At 40.7% G+C, this 21,502-nt stretch overlaps 1 protein-coding gene across 4 annotated transcripts in view; it reads right to left on the bottom strand.

The window, feature by feature from the left end:
• Nucleotides 1–630: 630 nt before the first annotated feature.
• Nucleotides 631–21,502, bottom strand: part of MACROH2A1 (macroH2A.1 histone) — a 103,062-nt gene continuing 82,190 nt past the window's right edge. For all 4 annotated transcript variants that reach the window (XM_073573801.1, XM_073573799.1, XM_073573798.1 and 1 more), the window contains exons 8-9: nucleotides 20,972–21,146; nucleotides 631–1,521 (exon numbers count right to left, since the gene is read on the bottom strand). In XM_073573801.1, the coding sequence (XP_073429902.1) occupies nucleotides 1,356–1,521; nucleotides 20,972–21,146 (341 nt within the window). In that variant the 3' untranslated portion in view covers nucleotides 631–1,355. The remainder of the gene's footprint in view (nucleotides 1,522–20,971; nucleotides 21,147–21,502) is intronic.

Below are 21,502 nucleotides of genomic sequence, written 5' to 3'. Positions count from 1 at the left end.
CACGCCAAAATACTCGGAGGACACCCGTGCATGCTAGGGAAAACCCAAGCAACGAGTATACTCGCTCATCAGAGCTTGAAAAGTATGAAACTTTGACATTTTTTGTAATATTTTCAATATTTTTATAAATAAATGCAAATCGTATCAATGTAAACTTACCATGAAGTACAATGCGTCAAGAAAAAAATAATCTTAGAACCTCTGGGATATGTTGAAGCGCTCCAGAGTTATTACCTGATACAGTGACGCTAGTCAGAATTGTAAAATTTGGCCTGGTCAGGATGGTGAAAAAAGCTTTATGTATAGCTTCTATACAATCCCAGAATTTGTTACATCTGTTACGAACAATTTGAAAAAGCAAAACTAGGCAATGCTATATCCTAAAAGGTTTCATGTAAAGCATGCCGTTTTATCGTAGCACTATTACTAACAGAGGAAACCATTCAACTCTGTGTTTACTTATGGCATGAAACTGACAAAATCCCAGTGAAAAGACAATATGTAGCCACAACCCCATAGGCCATTAGCTTCCATAGTACATTTCAAGAGTGACCAGCAGACGGTTGGTTCAGTAGACCCATGGTCTGGATTTCTGAGCTGTAATACAGATTAAAACCAGGAAAGAGGAAATAAATTTCACATTTATTTAGCAAATTCATGATATTTCCAATGCACAGAATATCTACTTTCCCATAGCAATGTCCGTCTACATTCAACCGTTGGTTTTATGACTTTTTTTTCAATAACAGATGGCATCATTAACCGCTGGGTCCTTAAACAGTTGCAATAGCTTCCATCACTCAGTTTACTTGTGCTTGTAAAATATCCCTAATGAGCCAACGGTGCAGAACTGCGGGCATTTCTTCATTCATTGGAGGTTATTAAGAAGGCTGATTCAATCAAGCTACCATAAAATAAGCAGAAAGACATCTTTGTGTTCAAATAATGAACTATGGGACATTAGACACAATGTGAATGTCTCTTTACAAAGGGGAAAAAATAGAACACCACATAGTATACATTAAATGCACCACAACACATTTACAAAATAGTTCTTCCGTGTCATCCACATACAAAATACAATATACTCCCGACTACTATCTGTATCATTTCATACCTCAGTAAAATAAAACTATAAAAATCTTCTAAATTAACGACAATGCCGTAAATATAGTGCATCAAAACAATGTAATGCCAGCTATCAGTGCCACAATTTTTTGTTTTCGGAAAGGTCACGTGGAATCCTTGGTTTCCCAAATGAGCAGGTTTGTCAAATTGTGGTGCGGTCTTGCAAGAAGGGCTAAATGTTGGGTTTTAGTAAAGAGGAAAGTTGGGCGGTTGTTGGATTCGGAGGCTTAGTTGGCATCCAGTTTGGCCATTTCCTGCACATATATGCCTATGCTTTCACTGTCAAAAAGCACAAAATACACAGTTTTGATTGAAGAGGACATTGTAGACACAAAGTAGTTGGAAATCGCTTTCAGGATAAGCTGAGCAGCGGTCTGCTTCGGGAATCCATTTCTGCAAAACCAAAGGGTAAAATTACACTGGGAAGAAATCACATTGGATCTTTAGAATAAAATAGAAGTACAATAATTGTACATTATTGTAAAATAATATAACTAACACAAAGAATTAACACTTAAAAATAAAACAACTGCATATAATAATAATAAAAAAAATCTAAAAAAAAGAAACTGTGGAGGTGGGATTACTGGAAAAATTAACAGCAGTAAGCACAGGAACACGGAAAAAATATTTGTGGTTGCTCAGTCTACGGCTGAAGTCAGAATAGAGGAGCATGCTGCCATGTTTTCATATGGAGTCCTCTATGTTAATAGTTATGTGATGACTAGCATACACACAGCATCATCCATAACAATAAAGAGATTGTCTTTGCACTTCACAATGCTGATAGAACAAGCCATACTCATGCTGGGAATCTGACTCCTGCTCCACCGGACTGCTCCACTTTCTCTCCCTGAGTCCAAGTGATGACGTCACAACCACCAATCACCTTAACGTTATGGCCTTTGGTTGTGGGATGTCATTGCTTTTGGTCTGGTGGAGAATATTGGAGTGGCAGCACTTTTGCAAACTCTTGGGGTGAGGATAGCTTCTATTTTTTACATCCGCATTCCTCGCTACTGTAATGTACAGTAACCCCGTAACTCCACCTGACTAATATTGTGAATGTCCCCTTCTGCTTCTAAAACATGTATGCCAGGACCCAAGGTTTTCCAACAGAATACTGCCTATGCCTTCTTGACTTATTCTTATTGACATCCTCGTGTTGTCTCTTCTCCGGCTAAGCGACGTACACTCACCAAACATGATATTTTACACCAGTCCACCAATCCGTCTGCTGTTATAATGCCCAGTGTTTGAGTTGACACCAATCTACCAAAGTCATGATTAACTTATTCCATAGTTTGTGCTACAACAGCTCTTCTGTGAACTCAGACCAAATGAGCTAGCCTTGGTTTCTCACATGCATCAAAGAACTTTTAGCACTAATGATTGTCACTGGATCATCAGCTCTTCTTCACTGAAACATTATGGTTGGTACTAATGACAATAAAATAATAGAAAAATAACATGTGGTTGCATGAGTGTGAATGCCCTCTTATAATTGGGGATTATGTTCAGAAATAGCTAATTACATTTAATCTTATGGTAAATAGTATAAAGTACACTGCTGCCATTATTTAAAGGGAATATGTCCCTAGATTTTTGCTATCCCATTTAATAGTAGCATATTGGAGGAGCAGAGACCCTGATTCCAGTGATGTGTTACTTACTGGATATTTGCAGCAGTTATTTGATAGTTATTTGAGTCAAGAAACATACAGTAGTTCAAAAACGTAGGGGGGAAAAAAACGTAACATATGAAGGAAATGATACAAATCTCATTTATTTTGAAGCTACTTTAAACCATTTATCAATATTTGCTCCAATGTAATACACTGCACTTCAAAAAATACATGCAAACCAGTTAGATCTGTGATATTGTACATCCCAGAAAAAACAAGCGATCTATGATATTATAAAAGCTTCAAAGCTTATAAAAATTTGAGGGATTTTACCTGAACATGAAAGGACATGTCACTGTGAGTCTGAGTAAGTATAACAGGTATGATGTGTCCCACTGCCCCGACGTGCGTTTCGCCTCTCATGCTTTTTCGCTTGCGTCCAGGAAGCAAGGACACATCATACCTGCTATACATAATCAGACCCACAGTGACAGAGTCATCCTTTCATATTCAGGTAAAATTCCTCACATATTTATACATTTTATAGGGTAACAAGATAACAAGTAGTGGTGAAAACCAGGGAAAAACTTTATTAAATAGGTAGGAAAGATGCTATGCATTGGCAAGGAACCAGGATATATACCGTTGGAGATTTACTTGTACTCTGGTTTTACAAGCAATGTTAATATATGTGATGTCGCTTAGAGGCATTCCTTGTTATTCGTGATTTTATTCCAAATTTGTATTAATTTTTTCAATAAACTTTGAATCTTTTATCATATTATAGATCTTTTCTTTTCTCTGGGCTTTGAAATAGCACAGATCTAACTGGTTTACTGTAAACCACTGCATTTTTTCCACACAAAATAACGCAGTATGTGAACATACCAAGACAGTGAGAGAGTAGAGATTAGGCGGAATATCTTGACAGACTCTGAAATCATCTTTCCATGCTCAGGATTGTTAGGATGAGGTATAGGGTTGGAGGAGAGACCTGCTCTGCTGGGCTTTGGCAGTGCAAAAATGGAACAAAATCTGTGAGGCTGGCTGAAAAGATGGAAACATCTGACACATGATGTTGTAATGGTCGATTCACTACTAAAATTCGAGAAGGGCCTGGATGCCTTTCATGAAAAATATAATATTACACGTTATGGGCACTAGATTCTGTGATGGGACTCTGATCCAGGGAACTAGTCTGATTGACGTATGTGGAGTAGGGAAGGAATTTTTCCCCTAATATGCAGCTATTAGTGACTGCCAACAGGGCCACCATCAGGGCATTACTGCCCTTACTGCTGTATGGGGCCCGGTCAGCAGCAGTACACAGAGGGGCCCGCAGGTCCGGGGCCCCGCTCTTGTGCTTCTGCTGATCGGGCCCCATTGTGCACTAAAATACTGCACACTGCGGTGCACAAGTCAGCGCTGGAGCCCGGTGCCTTTTTGGAGCTGTCCATGGCTGTCTTACCTAGTCGGCTGCGCAGCTCCTGCACAGCTGTAACTAGAATATATGGGCTCCCGGCAGGTCCTGACTACAGCCAGTACATTCTAGCTGCTTCACTGCTGAAAACACACTAGACACCCCGGAAACGACTGAGGTAAGTATAAAAAACGTTTTTGTTTTCTTAAATGGGTGAGGTGGGGGGAGTGAGACTGCAGATGATGAAGTGTGTTTGAGGGGGTACTGCACATGATGAAATGTTAGGGGGCTGCAAATGAAGTAAGGGGGACTGCAAATGATGAAGTGGGGGTGATGGGGACTGCAAATGATGATGTGGGGGTGATGGGGACTGCACTGCAAATGATGATGTGGGGGTGATGTGGACTGCAAATGATGATGTGGGGGTGATGGGGACTGCAAATGATGATGTGGGGGTGATGGGGACTGTAAATGATGAAGTGGGGGTGATGGGGACTGCAAATGAAGTGAGTGTGAGGGACAGGGACAGCAATTAAATTGAAGGTGGGGATGGGGAGAGCAAATGGTGAATTGAAGGTGGGGGAGAGCAAATCATGAAGAATTTTGTGGGTGGGGGAGTTAATGATGTATTGAATTTGGGGAAGAGCAGTTGATAATGAATAGAGGGTGGGAGAGAGACAAAACAATGAATTGGGGTGGGAGAGGCATGTAAATATAATGAATTGGGGTTAGAGAGGGAAAACAAAGAAGAAAAGAACATGCCCATATGTAATGGGAACACCCCAATTGTCATAAATGTTTATACTTTATTGTCAAACACCAAAGAAAACACAATGGAACACAACGGCAATAAAAACACTTAAAAACAAAGTGAAATACACAATCTAGCCATGCCTAAACTTATATGACAATTGGGGTATTCCCATTACATATGGGCATGTTCCTTTCTTCTTTGTTTTGCCATGCTTTTTTGCATGTCCTTGGAGAACCCCTCTAAGATTGGTTAGTGGTGCGCTTCATCCCCTTTTTTTTGCATTTACGGGGTTAGAGAGGGAGGTACATAGGGGGGGCGTTGAGGATGAAGTGACTGGCAATGAAATGGGGGAAAGAGTACAGGTGCTAATTAATTTATATATTAAATGGGGAAAGTGGCTATGTACAGATAATATGGGCACAGTGGCAGATTATAATTTTTATTTGGAATGGTGGGTTGCATAATAACCAATTATATATTAACGGTGGGTGAACGTCTGTATTCAGATGTGTAGTGTAGAAGAAAGGGAAAAAGTGGGGAATGTGTTCTGGAAGTGGTGCTCTAGATCAGGGGTCCCCAACCACCGGTCCGCGGCCCAAAACCTGGCCGTTGGGGTTCTTTTGCCGGTCCGCGGAGCTGCCGCAGACCAGCAGTAAACACTGACAGTGTGCTCTGCGGCGGCTTAGAGCACACTGCAGATGCCTGCCCTGGCTGTTCATTATCACCGGGTGAGTCGCGCGTAGAGGCACGCAGCGCTCATCACATGTGAACACTGCAACGCATGTGTGGCTGCAGGCGGGAACACGCTGACATTGTTATGTGTCAGCGCTGTCTGTGGGAAGGGAGCAAGCCCTCTGCTTTCCCGCCCGTGGCCATAGTAACACTGCAGCCGTGGTCCGACTGAAGCAGCAGGGAATGAAGAGAGGTAGTTATTTTTTTTTTTTATATATGTACATGTGTGTATCTGTGTATGTGTGTGTGTGTGTGTGTGTATCTGTGCATGTATGTGTGTATCTATATGTGTGTGCATCTGCATGTGTGTGTGTGTATCTGTGCATGCGTGTATGTATGTATGTATGTGTGTATGTATCTGTGCATGCATATGTGTGTGTGTATCTGTGCATGTATGTATGTATGTGTGTGTGTGTGTGTGTGTGTATGTATATATACAGTTAGGTCCATATATATATTTGGACAGAGACAACATTTTTCTAATTTTGGTTCTAGACATTACCACAATGAATTTTAAACAAAACAATTCAGATGCAGTTGAAGTTCAGACTTTCAGCTTTCATTTGAGGGTATCCACATTAAAATTGGATGAAGGGTTTAGGAGTTTCAGCCCCTCAACATGTGCCACCCTGTTTTTAAAGGGACCAAAAGTAATTGGACAGATTAAATAATTGTAAATAAAATGTTCATTTCTAGCACTTGGTTGAAAACCCTATGTTTCCAATGACTGTCTGAAGTCTTGAACTCATGGACATCACCAGACACTGTTTCCTCCTTTTTGATGCTCTGCCAGGCCTTCACTGCGGTGGTTTTCAGTTGCTGTTTGTTTGTGGGCCTTTCTGTCTGGGTTGAGATCAGGTGACTGACTTGGCCATTCAAGAATATTCCACTTCTTTGCTGTAATAAACCCCTGGGTTGCTTTGGCTTTATGTTTCGGGTCATTGTCCATCAGTAGTATGAAACGACGACCAATCAGTTTGGCTGCATTTGGCTGGATCTGAGCACACAGTATGGCTCTGAATACCTCAGAATTCATTCGGCTGCTTCTGTTCTGTGTCACATCATCAATAAACACCAGTGACCCAGTGCCACTGGCAGCCATGCATGCCCAAGCCATCACACTGCCTCCGCCGCGTTTTACAGATGATGTGGTATGACATAACTCCCAATCTTACTGGCAATTTGTAAAAAAGACACCTTCTTCAAGCAGTGGTACAGGAAAAAGTCTGCATCTTTCAAGAAAACCATGAGTTTTATGTAAGACAATGCTCCATTGGATGCATCAAAGTCTCCACTGCTTGGCTGCCTGTAAAGGCCTGAAAGATGAAAGAATAATGACAAGGCCCTTTCCTCACCTGACCTAAACCCTAATGAGAAGTTGCGAGAGTTATGATGAAGGAAAATAGTACACTTCTTTAAACACTATAGAAATAAAATTATTATTATTATTCCATAATAATTTGGCACACTAATAGCTGCTCAATAATTCTGCACACACAGATATTCTCCTAAGAAAGACAAAACCTCATGTTCTAGAATACACAAGTTTATTAACCTTTTGGATAGACTGACAGCACTATAATAAAATTAATCATCAAAAATACAAATTGCCTAATAATTGTGCACACTGTATTTTCTGTAGTATTTTTAACCCCTTAATGACCGCCAATACGTCTTTTAACTGACCTGAGATATAAGAGAATAGCATCCTCATACAGGTGAAAATCCAGCAGCTGTCGGCTGTACACTATAGATGACAACTTGCTGCATCAGCCACGACTAGTGTTTGCACCATCAAAAGCTGTTTAACCCCTTAGATGCTGCTGTCAATAGTGACTAGATATAAATGGTTAACAGAGTGTGGGGGCTTCCTCTTTATCCCCATCGGCACCCTGAGATCATGATTGTGTGGTCCTGATGTTTGCCATGGAAATTCACGACCAAATAGTGACCTTAGAGTCTGACGGCTGTTGTAACCTATTCAGAAGTTAGCGGCATTTAGGTGGTAAAAATACATATTTTCATTTCTATCATGCCACTTTGCATTAATTCCTGAAAATCACTTGAAGGGTTAATAAACTACCTGACTGCAGTTTTCAGTACGTCAGGGGGTGCTGTTTTTAAAATGGTATCACTTTTGGGGTTTTCCAATATATATGATCCTCAAAGTCACTTCAAAACTGGATAAGTCCCTCAAAAAAAATAAATTTTGCAAATTTCCTTTGAAAAAATGAAAAATGACTGCTACATTTTTAAACCTCCTAAAAGGCTAACAAAATAAAATAACACTTTACAAATGGTGCTGATGTAAAGCAGACAAGAGGGAAATGTTATTTATTTATGTTTTGCAGTGGTATGACTATCTGTATTAAAGGAATAATCAAAGTTTAAAAATTGCAAATTTTTTAATATTTTTCTAAAATTTATTTTATTTTTTATAAATAAACACAAAACATATCAACCTAAATTTACCATTATCATAAAGTACAATGTGTCACGAAAAAACAGTCTCAAAATCAATGGGATTTGTTTAAGCATTCCAGAGTTATTACCAGATAAAGTGATACTGGATAGATTTTAAAAATTTGGCTCCATCACTAAGGGGTTAATTTATGAATGTTTTAAATGTATTTATTTTACATAATTTGTCCCCCAAGAGATCATCATCTCTAGGACACACTTTTTTTTCTTTATTAATCATTTTGCCATTTTATTTTGGCTATCTACAATAGCCCCAGGGTAAAACAGCACAATAAATTGACACAAGTCGAGCTGATCCGGGTCTGCTACTATGCCAACAGACAACCGGTCATTATGTGATTGCCTGGTTCTACAGAAAAATCAACGCATCCATAATCTGCATAGCACTGAAATAAAATACAGAAGCGATAAACCACTTCTGTATCACGGACCGCGTAACGGGTACCCACCGGTCTGTACGGGTCCAGTGCAGAGCAGACAAAGCGGGGTTCACAGCTTCCAGGGAATAGATGGGACAGTATATGACCGCCGGCGAACAGGACTTGCGGCACGTGACTGCAGGGGGGTGAGACCAGGGCGGAGCCAACAGCAGTATGCCCGGAGGAGGTAGCGGGATGCATCAGGGTCCGACCGCACAGCAGAAGGGTAACGTGAGCCGTGGTCACCAGGTAAGAACACAAGGAGCAGGAGAGTTGTGAGGGTCTAGCCAGAGGAGTCAGAAAATCGAGAGAGGCAATAACGGTACCAAGGGGGCCGACAGAACGGATAGTCAATAACCACGCAAAAGTCGAAGAACCAGGCGAGCAAACAGACAGTACCAAATCAGCAGGCAAATACACAATGGGGAAACAGACCAGGTCCGAACCAAATAATCACACATGAGACCAGGCAGAAGGCACAGGCACACAGGGGTCAACTTAACTCAGCCGAGGGAAGGAGTATAACTGACAAGGACTAGAGCAACCCGAGGCTATAAAAAGCCCCCCCCAGAACCAGAGAGAGGCCACAATGATTAACACCTGGCGCACCAGTCCCAAACCAACCATAGGATCATGACATTCTGTCGTCTTCTCCCCATGTTTGACAGCTGAGGACCGGACTTGCTTCCGTTATGTTAAATTTTCTATACAGTGAAGTTATAGCTCAAAACCAAGCACACAAATTTTTTCATTACGGAGTTTAATTTCTGAAAGGGCTTCTACAGTGATTTTACTAGCAATATTGTTGAGACTATAAGCCAATATTTTGTAGGAAATATATATCAATGAATTGGGCACTGTATAACTTAATTATTTAGGGCAGTGACAATCAGCTGTGCCATACTAAGGAAATCCTGACAATATGATCTGTTGCTGTGTCTTATAGACTGAAGTTGAGGAACGTTCGGGGACTGTGTAGAACGAGTAAGTGAACACTGTATAGAATTATATTACCAAACCATTGTATGTGTAGTTGGGTACAATATAACATTACAATTGAAGTACCAAATATCATTCTTGTTGGGTCACTAGCTAAAATGTTCACAACTACATGTACCCCAAGCTTTATGTATTGGCCCTAATTATAGTGCATTTAAATATTTGGTAAAATCCTGCAAAAACAGAAAATTCACAATTTTGTACAATTACCGTAAGCACAATATTCCCCGCTCCCTTATACTATAGCTGCAGTTTTTTTATGAAAAAAAGTAGACATAAGTTCATTGAGTTCAAACTATAACATAACAGGTTGATCCAGAGGAAGGCAAAAAACCTCATAATGTAGATTTTAGTTTCCCCATATTAAGGGAAAAAATCCTTACCGAGTCTACATATGGCGGTAAGACTAGTTCATTGGATCAATGTCCCATATCACAGAGTCCAGTACCTAAAACCAGTAATATTATAATTTTCAAGAAAGGAATCAAGGCCCTATTTGAAGTTTTTGGTGAAGCAACCATCACCACATCATGTGGCAGAGAATTCCATAATCTCACTGCTGGCACTGCAAAGAGTCGCCCCCTGTAATGATGTAGAAACTTTTTTCCCTCTAGACATAGACAAAGCCCTCTTATCATATTTACAGTCCTTGGTATAAAAAGATCATTAGAAATATTTCTATATTGTCCCTTTATATACATGTACATTGTAGTAAGATCGCCCGTAAGCCTTCATTTTTCCAGACTGAGTAACCCTGTTTGATAACCTGTATTGGTAATGCAGCCCACCCTTTCCACAACCTTGGTAACTTTTCACTGTACCCGCTCATGTTCAGCTTTCTCAAACAGAGCCTTTAGATGACACAAACGCCTCTTTAATAATAAATTATACTGTAATTATCCTGATCTGTGATTACCTTGCAGAGTTTAGTACCATCTTCAAATATTGAAATTTTAAACTGTATGCCATCTACAAGGTCATTAATAAATGTTAAAAAAGGCCCAATACTGACCCCTGCAATACCACTTTTGATTGTGACCCAATCAGTGTGTGTTCCATTAATAAACTACCCTTTGTTTCAGGTTACTGAGCTAGTAATTTACCCAACTACATGCTTTCCACTAGTACCATTGCTCTCCTTGTTTGTAGCAACTTTTTTATGTGTCACTGTATCAAAAGTCTTTCTAAAGTCCAGATAGACAACATCCAAGGGCCTTACCCTGGTCTATTCTGGAACTTCCCTCCTGTAAAACAGGACCAATCCCAGATAAATCCATGTTGATTGTGGGTTATGAGGTTATTGTTAGTAAGATAGTCCAGGATAGCATTTCTTACAAAACCCTAAAGGATTTTCCTACAGCAGAGGTTAAACTTACAGGCGGTTTTTGTCCCCCTTCTAAAAATTGATACCACATTTGCCAAACCTTATTCTTTTGCTACAGGCCTTTATGAAATCCCTGAATATTAGAAATATTAGCATAATTAGCATAACTGTTTTGCTCATGCAAATCTAAGTAAATATTTCTGCTTTATATACATTCAAACACTCAAATGGAGGTAACAAGATCTACCGTACATTATTGTCTTCATTACATATAGAAATATATTTTACTTGCTAACCACAGTGTTGCCCCCAAGTCACAGGCAGAAGGTTGGACTATAATGGTGCTTTTAGACAAGAGGATAAAACGCAAACCATAGTCCATAGGAACACTCAGTACTAACATGCCAGCAAAAGCCTGAAGAAGGAGCAAAACGCTCACTCATTAGGTTACTGGATCATTAACGCCACCAAAATAATCATTATTACTGGCAACTAGTGATGAGCGAGTATATTCGTTGCTCGGGTTTTCCCGAGCATGCTAGGGTGATTGCCGAGTATTTTGTTCCATAGAATAGGCTCCATAAGATGCTCCATAGAAGAGGCCCCATATGCTGCCCCAATAAGATGCTCCATAGATTATGCAACATATGCTGCCCCTATAAGATGCTCCATAGATTATGCCCCAATATGCTGCCCCCATAAGATGCTCCATCGATTATTCCCCCATATGCTGCCCCTATAAGATGCTCCATCGATTATTCCCCCATATGCTGCCCCTACAAGATGCTCCATAGATTATACCCCTATATGCTGCCCCCATAAGATGCTCCATAGATTACGGGCCTATATGCTGCCCCCAGAAGATGCTCCATAGATTATGCGCCTATATGCGGCCCCTATAAGATGCTTCATAGATCATATCAACCACTAAACAATGCATAATGATTAAAAAGGTATAAATCTAATAACAAAAATAAATCATGACAAAATCAATCACCTGTATCACAGGTCAAAAACAGAGCTATTTGAGTCCAGCTACAGGTGAACCAGTAAGAAGAGTTGTAACATCACAGACATTAGACATGGGGAAAGACAATCATATAGCCAGTCTTATAATGAGCAATCCCCCTACAAATGTATATATGCACGTAAAGTGACAGTGCAGAAATTTCTATTAGGGGGTGGCAGGCTCCCTGTTACCACATAGGTAAAGTTTAACAGGGTGTCAAATTTTATTTTTAGGTCGGTGATCATTCATTTGCAAAACCTACATAGCAAGGGAGCTTCTATTCCCATTAATGGCTCTTACCCATGTCCATGTCCGGACATGTAACATGCAAAGATATAAACTAGCAGGGTGGCGATAAGCAGTGGCAGACTGAAGAACATTGGGCCCACCAGAGGATTTGATTCTGAGAGCCCACCTTTCTCCCCATTCAAAAGCCCTATAGCAACTGCATGGTTTGCACTATGAACTCTCCTGAAGAAGAAGCCAGGGTCCACCGGAGTATTCTCCGGTGGGTCAGTCCAACCCTGGCGATAAGACAATATAAAAAAAATGAAACATCAAATCAATGGAGTAATACAAACCACCATGCAATAGGAGAAAAATGGCAGACCCTACGCATTACGCCATATGGCTAATTCGGGGGACAGAAGGCTAGGATTACCAATCGTTGTGTCTCGATCACTGTTGGTCAACCGGAGTAAACAGGTCAGTTAACGAGCGTCCAATGACTTGTTACATAGTCGATCAATGCTCATGAAGGTGCGTTGATGGGTGAAAAGCAGCAGGTCTAAATGAAGCCCTAACTGTAATAACCAGGAAGATGACACTGTGGAGCTGTGAACGTCATCGACTTCAGAGTGAAAAAAATCCTCTGTCTGAAACTTCGTCAAATATGAATTTTCCGTTCTTGGAAAGAACATATTTTTCAGCAGATACATACATATTCAAGTTTTACCATCCGAAATAGAAAATGATATCTTCATTTAAGTTACCATGAAGAAAATTATACAAAGTGACAGATGTGCTATTTATGATGGATAAAAACGTAAAAAGAAGGTTTTCAAAGTACAAATGTGGGATTTGTACCAACACTACACATAAAAATACTGTGCTAAAGTTGTGTTTCATTTCAGCTATGTGAACATAAGTCTTTTTTTCTCTCCTTGAAGTAGAACATGATTTATTTGATCCTTCTGCCCAAAGCATAATCCTATTCTGCAGTTATAAAGAGGAATTAAGCTGTTTCTGTTGCTTTCAGAAGTCGTGTCTGCCTGACAGATGTTTTCAGTTCGGCAGCTGCACAACTACAAGTACTGTATATTGTTTTCCTAATGCAGTTTGACTTTCAGTCCTTTTATAAATAAGCTTATTTTCTGAAATGTATCTTGATCACCAGCGTCTGTAATGAGGAAATACTACTACTCCACTGGTGAAAACAAAAAATATGTCAGACTTCTTATGTTGTCAATTTGAGCTACTACAACCTAAAACCATTGTCTATTGCCTGTGTCTGGTTTTGCCCCATTAACTTAAATGTGAACTGCGATACGAGGCACAGGCCATCGACAGACATGATGCCATTTTTCAAGAAAAAAACAGACCCATTTTTAATCCTGGACAATCCCTAAATGTTACACCTTGTCCCTGCGGCTCGACTGAACTAGAAAAGGGTGGAGACATGAAGATTTACATGTATACAGCAAAGCTAATGAACAGACACTGAATGTGCAGGCTACATGGCACATCTCTGGCCGCACCACATGTAATATGTGTCTACAGATGCATAGAGGGATCGACATTTTTTCTTACATATCAAATAAAGTTTCTGCATTTAGTTCAACATACGCTACAAGAATCCTTTTTTTTTGTTTTACTTCTTGATATTTTCTGACACTGTGCGCCTATCAATTAAATGAATGAAAGCCATAACTAGAGCAAGTCACATTCTTAGTTACAATAGATCTGTAATGTGGGTCTTCTTACTATGATCTTGTCATGTCTTGATGGCCAACAAGCCAGCCATGGAGTGCAAATAATATTGATAGAGGTATTTATATAGGTTTCAATACTCGGTGACCAAAGACAACTTTCTTAAATGGCAATAGCTGTGAATGTGTAAAATAAACAGTAAAAAACTGTTGCATTAATTGGAAATCCAGGATGTGAAAGACACTGCAGACTAAGGTAAAACACACAGGAGCACTCTATACTAATTATTTTATAACATTTTGGCAACAATTTTGATAAAATCACTGTTTTATTTGCTACAGGCATACCGTAACAGTCCTGAGCTATATATATATAGTGAGGTAGCGCTGTCATTCAAGCAGGGGATTCTCGCTTGCAGCCACACAAAAAAGAGATCCGGCATGGGTTTTCCATAAAACAATCATAGTCCCTTCGGTTTATTCAGCATCATAAACCATCAAAGCAACAGAAAACAGCATATAGTCAGCATAGCGTCTGTTACAGAGTTCAGCTCTGTTATCCTATAGTCATACAAGATATGCACTGTTCAATGCGCAGGCTTTCTAGCCACCAAGTTATCTCACCCTGTCAGGATTTCCTCATGCCGCTTCACCATGCTGCACACGTTCATTCCCTCCAGGGAACTATCAGGCACACGTCGCCATTACTCACAGCCATTTCACATGCTGTTTAGGCAGGAAGCCACATCTCAGCGGGACCTTTCACACTGGACCAACCAGGTCCCTGCATTCACCACATGTGACTTATCCTGGCCACCTTATACGGTCTGTAGCCACGCCCACCGGGTCACATGGCTATGACCTCATCACAGGTCCTGGAACCATTCACACATTTTTATTACAACGTTCTCAAACACACCCTCTGGGTGGGTTTGTAGGTAACTGGGTCCGCCCGTCTCCCCAGCTACCTGGAGACTTTTCCCTGTTACATTGAAACACCTCAGCAATATCATTGCTGATCAACACACACACATAAGTCTCCATCTCAAGGCCACCCACCTTGAGATATATAATGGTCCTTCAGGATTCTGCCACTCATCCTCTCTCTTGGGACATCCCCACAGCGCCCCCTAGCGGACACAGTGGTTACTATACCACATATACATACATACATTATATATATATATATATATATATACACACACACACACACACACACACACACAGGCACAGTTGTGGCCAAAAGTATTGACACCCCTGCAATTCTGTCAGATAATACTCAGTTTCTTCCTGAAAATTATTGCAAACACAAATTCTTTGGTATTATTATCTTCATTTAATTTGTCTTAAATGAGAAAACACAAAAAGAATTGTCCTGGATATAATTCCACACCAAACATAAAAAAGAGGGTGGACAAAAGTATTGGCACTGGTCGAAAAATCATGTGATGCTTCTCTAATTTGTGTAATTAACAGCACCTGTAACTTACCTGTGACACCTAACAGGTGTTGGCAATAACTAAATCACACTTGCAGCCAGTTGACATGGATTAAAGTTGACTCAACCTCTGTCCTTGTCCTTGTGTGCACCACATTGAGCATGGAGAAAAGAAAGAAGACGAAAGAACTGTCTGAGGACTTGAGAAACCAAATTGTGAGGAAGCATGAGCAATCTCAAGGCTACAAGTCCATCTCCAAAGACCTCAATGTTCCTGTGTCTACCGTGCGCAGTGTCATCAAGAAGTTTAAAGCCCATGGCACTGTGGCTAACCTCCCTAGATGTGGACGAAAAAGAAAAATTGACAAGAGATTTGAACGCAAGATTGTGCGGATGTTGGATAAAGAACCTCGACTAACATTCAAACAAGTTCAAGCTGCCCTGCAGTCCGAGGGTACAACAGTGTCAACCCATACTATCCGTCGGCGTCTGAATGAAAAGGGACTGTATGGTAGGAGACCCAGGAAGACCCCACTTCTTACCCCGAGACATAAAAAAGCCAGGCTGGAGTTTGCCAAAACTTACCTGAAAAAGCCTAAAACGTTTTGGAAGAATGTTCTCTGGTCAGATGAGACAAAAGTAGATCTTTTTGGGCAAAGGCATCTACATAGAGTTTACAGGAGAAAAAAAGAGGCATTCAAATAAAAGAACACGGTCCCTACAGTCAAACATGGCGGAGGTTCCCTGATGTTTTGGGGTTGCTTTGCTGCCTCTGGCACTGGACTGCTTGACCGTGTGCATGGCATTATGAAGTCTGAAGACTACCAACAAATTTTGCAGCATAATGTAGGGCCCAGTGTGAGAAAGCTGGGTCTCCCTCAGAGGTCATGGGTCTTCCAGCAGGACAATAACCCAAAACACACTTCAAAAAGCACTAGAAAATGGTTTGAAAGAAAGCACTGGAGACTTCTAAGGTGGCCAGCAATGAGTCCAGACCTGAATCCCATAGAACACCTGTGGAGAGATCTAAAAATGGCAGTTTGGAGAAGGCACCCTTCAAATATCAGGGACCTGGAGCAGTTTGCCAAAGAAGAATGGTCTAAAATTCCAGCAGAGCATTGTAAGAAACTCACTGATGGTTACCGGAAACGGTTGGTCGCAGTCATTTTGGCTAAAGGTTGTGCAACCAAGTATTAGGCTGAGGGTGCCAATACTTTTGTCTGGCCCATTTTTGGAGTTTTGTGTGAAATGATCAATGTTTTGCTTTTTGCTTCATTCTCTTTTGTGTTTTTTCATTTAAGACAAATTAAATGAAGATAATAATACCAAAGAATTTGTGTTTGCAATCATTTTCAGGAAGAAACTGAGTATTATCTGACAGAATTGCAGGGGTGTCAATACTTTTGGCCACAACTGTATGTATATGTGTATATATATATATATACACACACACACAATTAAAATGAAGTTAATAACATCAATAATCATTAAAAATCTGAATACTACTAATGATATTTTATTCACAGTGTAAAATCAAAAACAAACTGGATTCAGTAAGATGTGCGTTTTTTATTCATTCCAGTATCTAAACAAATTTCATAACGAAACATAAATTAAGTTAAAATTTATCTGTAAACACAATTAAATGTATAGTCATTTTCGTCATTTTCAAAGATCTTTCCTTGACTTCTACCAGGTACAATTTGAACTGAAAGACCTTTACAACTTGTTACTCTAGAGAATGCAGTGTATAATTGACCATGTGTGAATGCAGGATCATGTAGGAGAACGCCAATCTTATCGAATGTGGTGATGTGGTGGGGGGGCGGGATTATGTGTGGTGATGTGGTGGGGGGGCGGGATTATGTGTGGTGACGTGGTGGGGGGGTGGGATTATGTGTGGTGACGTGGTGTGGGGGCCAGATTGTGTGTGGTAATGGGGTGGGGGGCGGGATTGTGTGTGGTAATGGGGTGGGGGGCGGGATTGTGTGTGGTAATGGGGTGGGGGGCGGGATTGTGTGTGGTAATGGGGTGGGGGGCGGGATTGTGTGTGCTGATGTGGTGGGGGCGGGATTGTGTGTGCTAATGTGGTGGGGGGGCGGGATTGTGTGTGGTAATGTGGTGGGGGCAGGATTTTATGTGGTAATGTGGTGGGGGCGGTATTGTGTGTGGTAATGTGGTGGGGGCGGGATTGTGTGTGGTAATGGGTGGGTGGCGGGATTATGTGTGGTGATATGGTGGGGCGGAGCTACTTTGCAGGGGGCGGGATTAGCGAGTAATCACGATGCCTTATTATATATATATATATATATATATATATATATATATATATATACACACTGTATATATACAGTGGGGCAAAAAAGTATTTAGTCAGTCAGCAATACTGCAAGTTCCACCACTTAAAAAGATGAGAGGCGTCTGTAATTTACATCATAGGTAGACCTCAACTATGGGAGACAAACTGAGAAAAAAAAATCCAGAAAATCACATTGTCTGTTTATTTTTTCATTTTATTTGCATATTATGGTGGAAAATAAGTATTTGGTCAGAAACAAGCAATCAAGATTTCTGGCTCTCACAGACCTGTAACTTCTTCTTTAAGAGTCTCCTCTTTCCTCCACTCATTACCTGTAGTAATGACACCTGTTTAAACTTGTTATCAGTATAAAAAGACACCTGTGCACACCCTCAAACAGTCTGACTCCAAACTCCACTATGGTGAAGACCAAAGAGCTGTCAAAGGACACCAGAAACAAAATTGTAGCCCTGCACCAGGCTGGGAAGACTGAATCTGCAATAGCCAGCCAGCTTGGAGTGAAGAAATCAACTGTGGGAGCAATAATTAGAAAATGGAAGACATACAAGACCACTGATAATCTCCCTCGATCTGGTGCTCCACGCAAAATCCCACCCCGTGGGGTCAGAATGATCACAAGAACGGTGAGCAAAAATCCCAGGACCACGCGGGGGGACCTAGTGAATGAACTGCAGAGAGCTGGGACCAATGTAATAAGGCCTACCATAAGTAATACACTACGCCACCATGGACTCAGATCCTGCAGTGCCAGACGTGTCCCACTGCTTAAGCCTGTACATGTCCGGGCCCGTCTGAAGTTTGCTAGAGAGCATTTGGATGATCCAGAGGAGTTTTGGGAGAATGTCCTATGGTCTGATGAAACCAAACTGGAACTGTTTGGTAGAAACACAACTTGTCGTGTTTGGAGGAAAAAGAATACTGAGTTGCATCCATCAAACACCATACCTACTGTAAAGCATGGTGGTGGAAACATCATGCTTTGGGGCTGTTTCTCTGCAAAGGGGCCAGGACGACTGATCCGGGTACATGAAAGAATGAATGGGGCCATGTATCGTGAGATTTTGAGTGCAAACCTCGTTCCATCAGCAAGGGCATTGAAGATGAAACGTGGCTGGGTCTTTCAACATGACAATGATCCAAAGCACACCGCCAGGGCAACAAAGGAGTGGCTTCGTAAGAAGCATTTCAAGGTCCTGGAGTGGCCTAGCCAGTCTCCAGATCTCAACCCTATAGAAAACCTTTGGAGGGAGTTGAAAGTCCGTGTTGCCAAGCGAAAAGCCAAAAACATCACTGCTCTAGAGGAGATCTGCATGGAGGAATGGGCCAACATACCAACAACAGTGTGTGGCAACCTTGTGAAGACTTACAGAAAACGTTTGACCTCTGTCATTGCCAACAAAGGATATATCACAAAGTATTGAGATGAAATTTTGTTTCTGACCAAATACTTATTTTCCACCATAATATGCAAATAAAAAGAAAAAAAAACAGACAATGTGATTTTCTGGATTTTTTTTTCTCAGTTTGTCTCCCATAGTTGAGGTCTACCTATGATGTAAATTACAGACGCCTCTCATCTTTTTAAGTGGTGGAACTTGCACTATTGCTGACTGACTAAATACTTTTTTGCCCCACTGTATATATATATATATATATATATATATATATATATATATATATATATATACGGTATATATATATATATACGGTATATATATATATATATATATATATATATATATATATATATATATAATTTATGGTTGTCCTGAGGGAGGAGTTGGTGTTGACAATAAACCATTATACTACATCTGATTGTGAATATCTTCCTTCCAGTAAGTGAGAAAACTTCCATTTCCCTGGCAATCCCATTTCTGATACTTTATAAGGAAGCTGTAGAATCTGATTTTTCAGTGGTTGAGTCTCACACAACCTTCTAAGGTGAGCGCGTCTTCGCTCTTTTATATTAGGATAAAACCTTATTGCTCTCTTGTATTTTATCTGTTTAGGAACTGGAGTTACCGTACATTAAATGACAAGTCTCCATTTGCTTTTATACTAGGAGATCCTATCAACTTCTTTAAAACACACTCTTCATAGCTTTTTAGAGTGGAAATAAGATTTATGCTGACTTGAATATTTTTATAGTTGCATGCAAGTCGGTGCTAAGAAAGTGACTAGAATACAACAGCAGGGAAATGACCTGACAGGTAGGGATTGATTTTAAACATCTACACAATGATTGTAGTGTCAGAGTAAACAAACTAAGATCATAAGTGTTTTCTGCCTAATAGCATAGTCATGGCGCTTCAACCTGGTGGCTATACGCAAAATGTGCAGGTGAAGCGTGGTTATCCTGAAGAAAAAGTGAGAGCACTTTGAACCACATTGAGAATAAATCAGAATAAATCTACTCTACTATCTCAAGGGGTTTTTGGACATCTCCATCTGTCGAGACACCAGTAGCGCACATATCCGCTTCTCCACATTTTTTAATCCACATTGTAACCTGCGGAGCACCAGCTGGCCTCCTTATTTCTGGATCTACCAACCTACGTGGCACTCAATCCATCATCTGTATATGGTACCCCAGATTGCATTTACAATGAAGTAAAAGGTAAAGAAAACCGCACCTCTCTGTATCTTTCACTTTTCCTCTGCACCCCAACGTTCACCACCATCTGAACAATCAAATATATTTGCCCTGGGGCCCTGCTCTACCCGTGGGGAGCTGAACCATCTTTGCTGCGTCACCAACAGCCCCAGTGGACCAAAACCGCAGCGTCGGCCGCCCATTGCCGAACACCACGGGTAGCTTCAAGACCAAACACCACATAATTTTCCTCTATTTTAATTACTGGGCGCCAAGGGCCACGGACCGGGTCACTGCCACCGTGACATCCCCTTTAAAGAACCCAACCGGCCAGGTACCGAGTAACCTAAGGCCTTGTGGGGTGCTCTAAACTTGCATGTTTTTTTCACAGCATCTTGATTTTTTTCTCAGTGCATTGTATAGTAAAATGAATGGGAAAATTCAAAACTACAACTTGTCCCATCCCAGCTCTCATACTGGTCTGTCATGGAAAAATAAAAAGAGGAGAAGAAAAAAAACAAATAAAAAACTGAAAATTGCCTGCAGTAGGAAGAGGATAGGGGACTCTACAGTACCATACAACTATCATCAGAGCAGTACAAACAGTGAAGCAGAGAATTCGGAGATATTTCACCTCTGAATTGGGAGTACATACTAGAAAACTAGTGATGATACAGTACCACAGATGACAGCAATGTGTCTGCAAGGTAACTGATTTTTATGTACTACCAGTACCTAGTAAAACATGACTTTACATTTGAACATTATTGGTACCAGATTTAACATTAAAATATCACTCACCTTCCACTGCCAATTGAAGGGAACGCAATTGATTTGATTTTTTTCTCATCCGCCAAAGCTAAACAGTTCTTCACTGTCTTTTCCAGTAGTTCTTCACACTTGTCGGAGCCCCAGCTCGGGCTGTTGCAGTGGATTACAAACTTTGCGGGCAATCCATGACCTGAACTTACTGCGGCTAGTCAGACACAGGAGACAAGAAAGGATATAGTAATTGGAACCATGTCACTGGGTGCGCCATCTCTCCTGGTGTAGATGGAGGTCAGAACAGCTAGACGTTGTCAGCTTATTGGGGCAAAAGAGCTTTTTAAAAAATAGGCATTGTCTAAAGTGGACAACAGAAAGTGTATTCTGAGGCATAACAAAAGCAAGTAAGCAGGAATAAGACTTTCACATGTGTGCAAGATATTACAGGTTTCAGCTATTTTATAGTCCCTGTACTTTCAGACAATTTTATACTGTTACCTTAGTTGGATCGATAATGGGATAAATAAGCTAATCCTTTCATTTGAAAATGGTTTTGTCTTACCCCTG

Source organism: Dendrobates tinctorius, unplaced genomic scaffold (genome assembly GCF_039654945.1).
Source record: "Dendrobates tinctorius isolate UK_male_01 unplaced genomic scaffold, ASM3965494v1 ptg000036l, whole genome shotgun sequence".
Taxonomy (NCBI): domain Eukaryota; kingdom Metazoa; phylum Chordata; class Amphibia; order Anura; family Dendrobatidae; genus Dendrobates; species Dendrobates tinctorius.
Note: the sequence above shows the minus strand (reverse complement) of the source record. Positions and strands in the feature narration are given on the sequence as shown.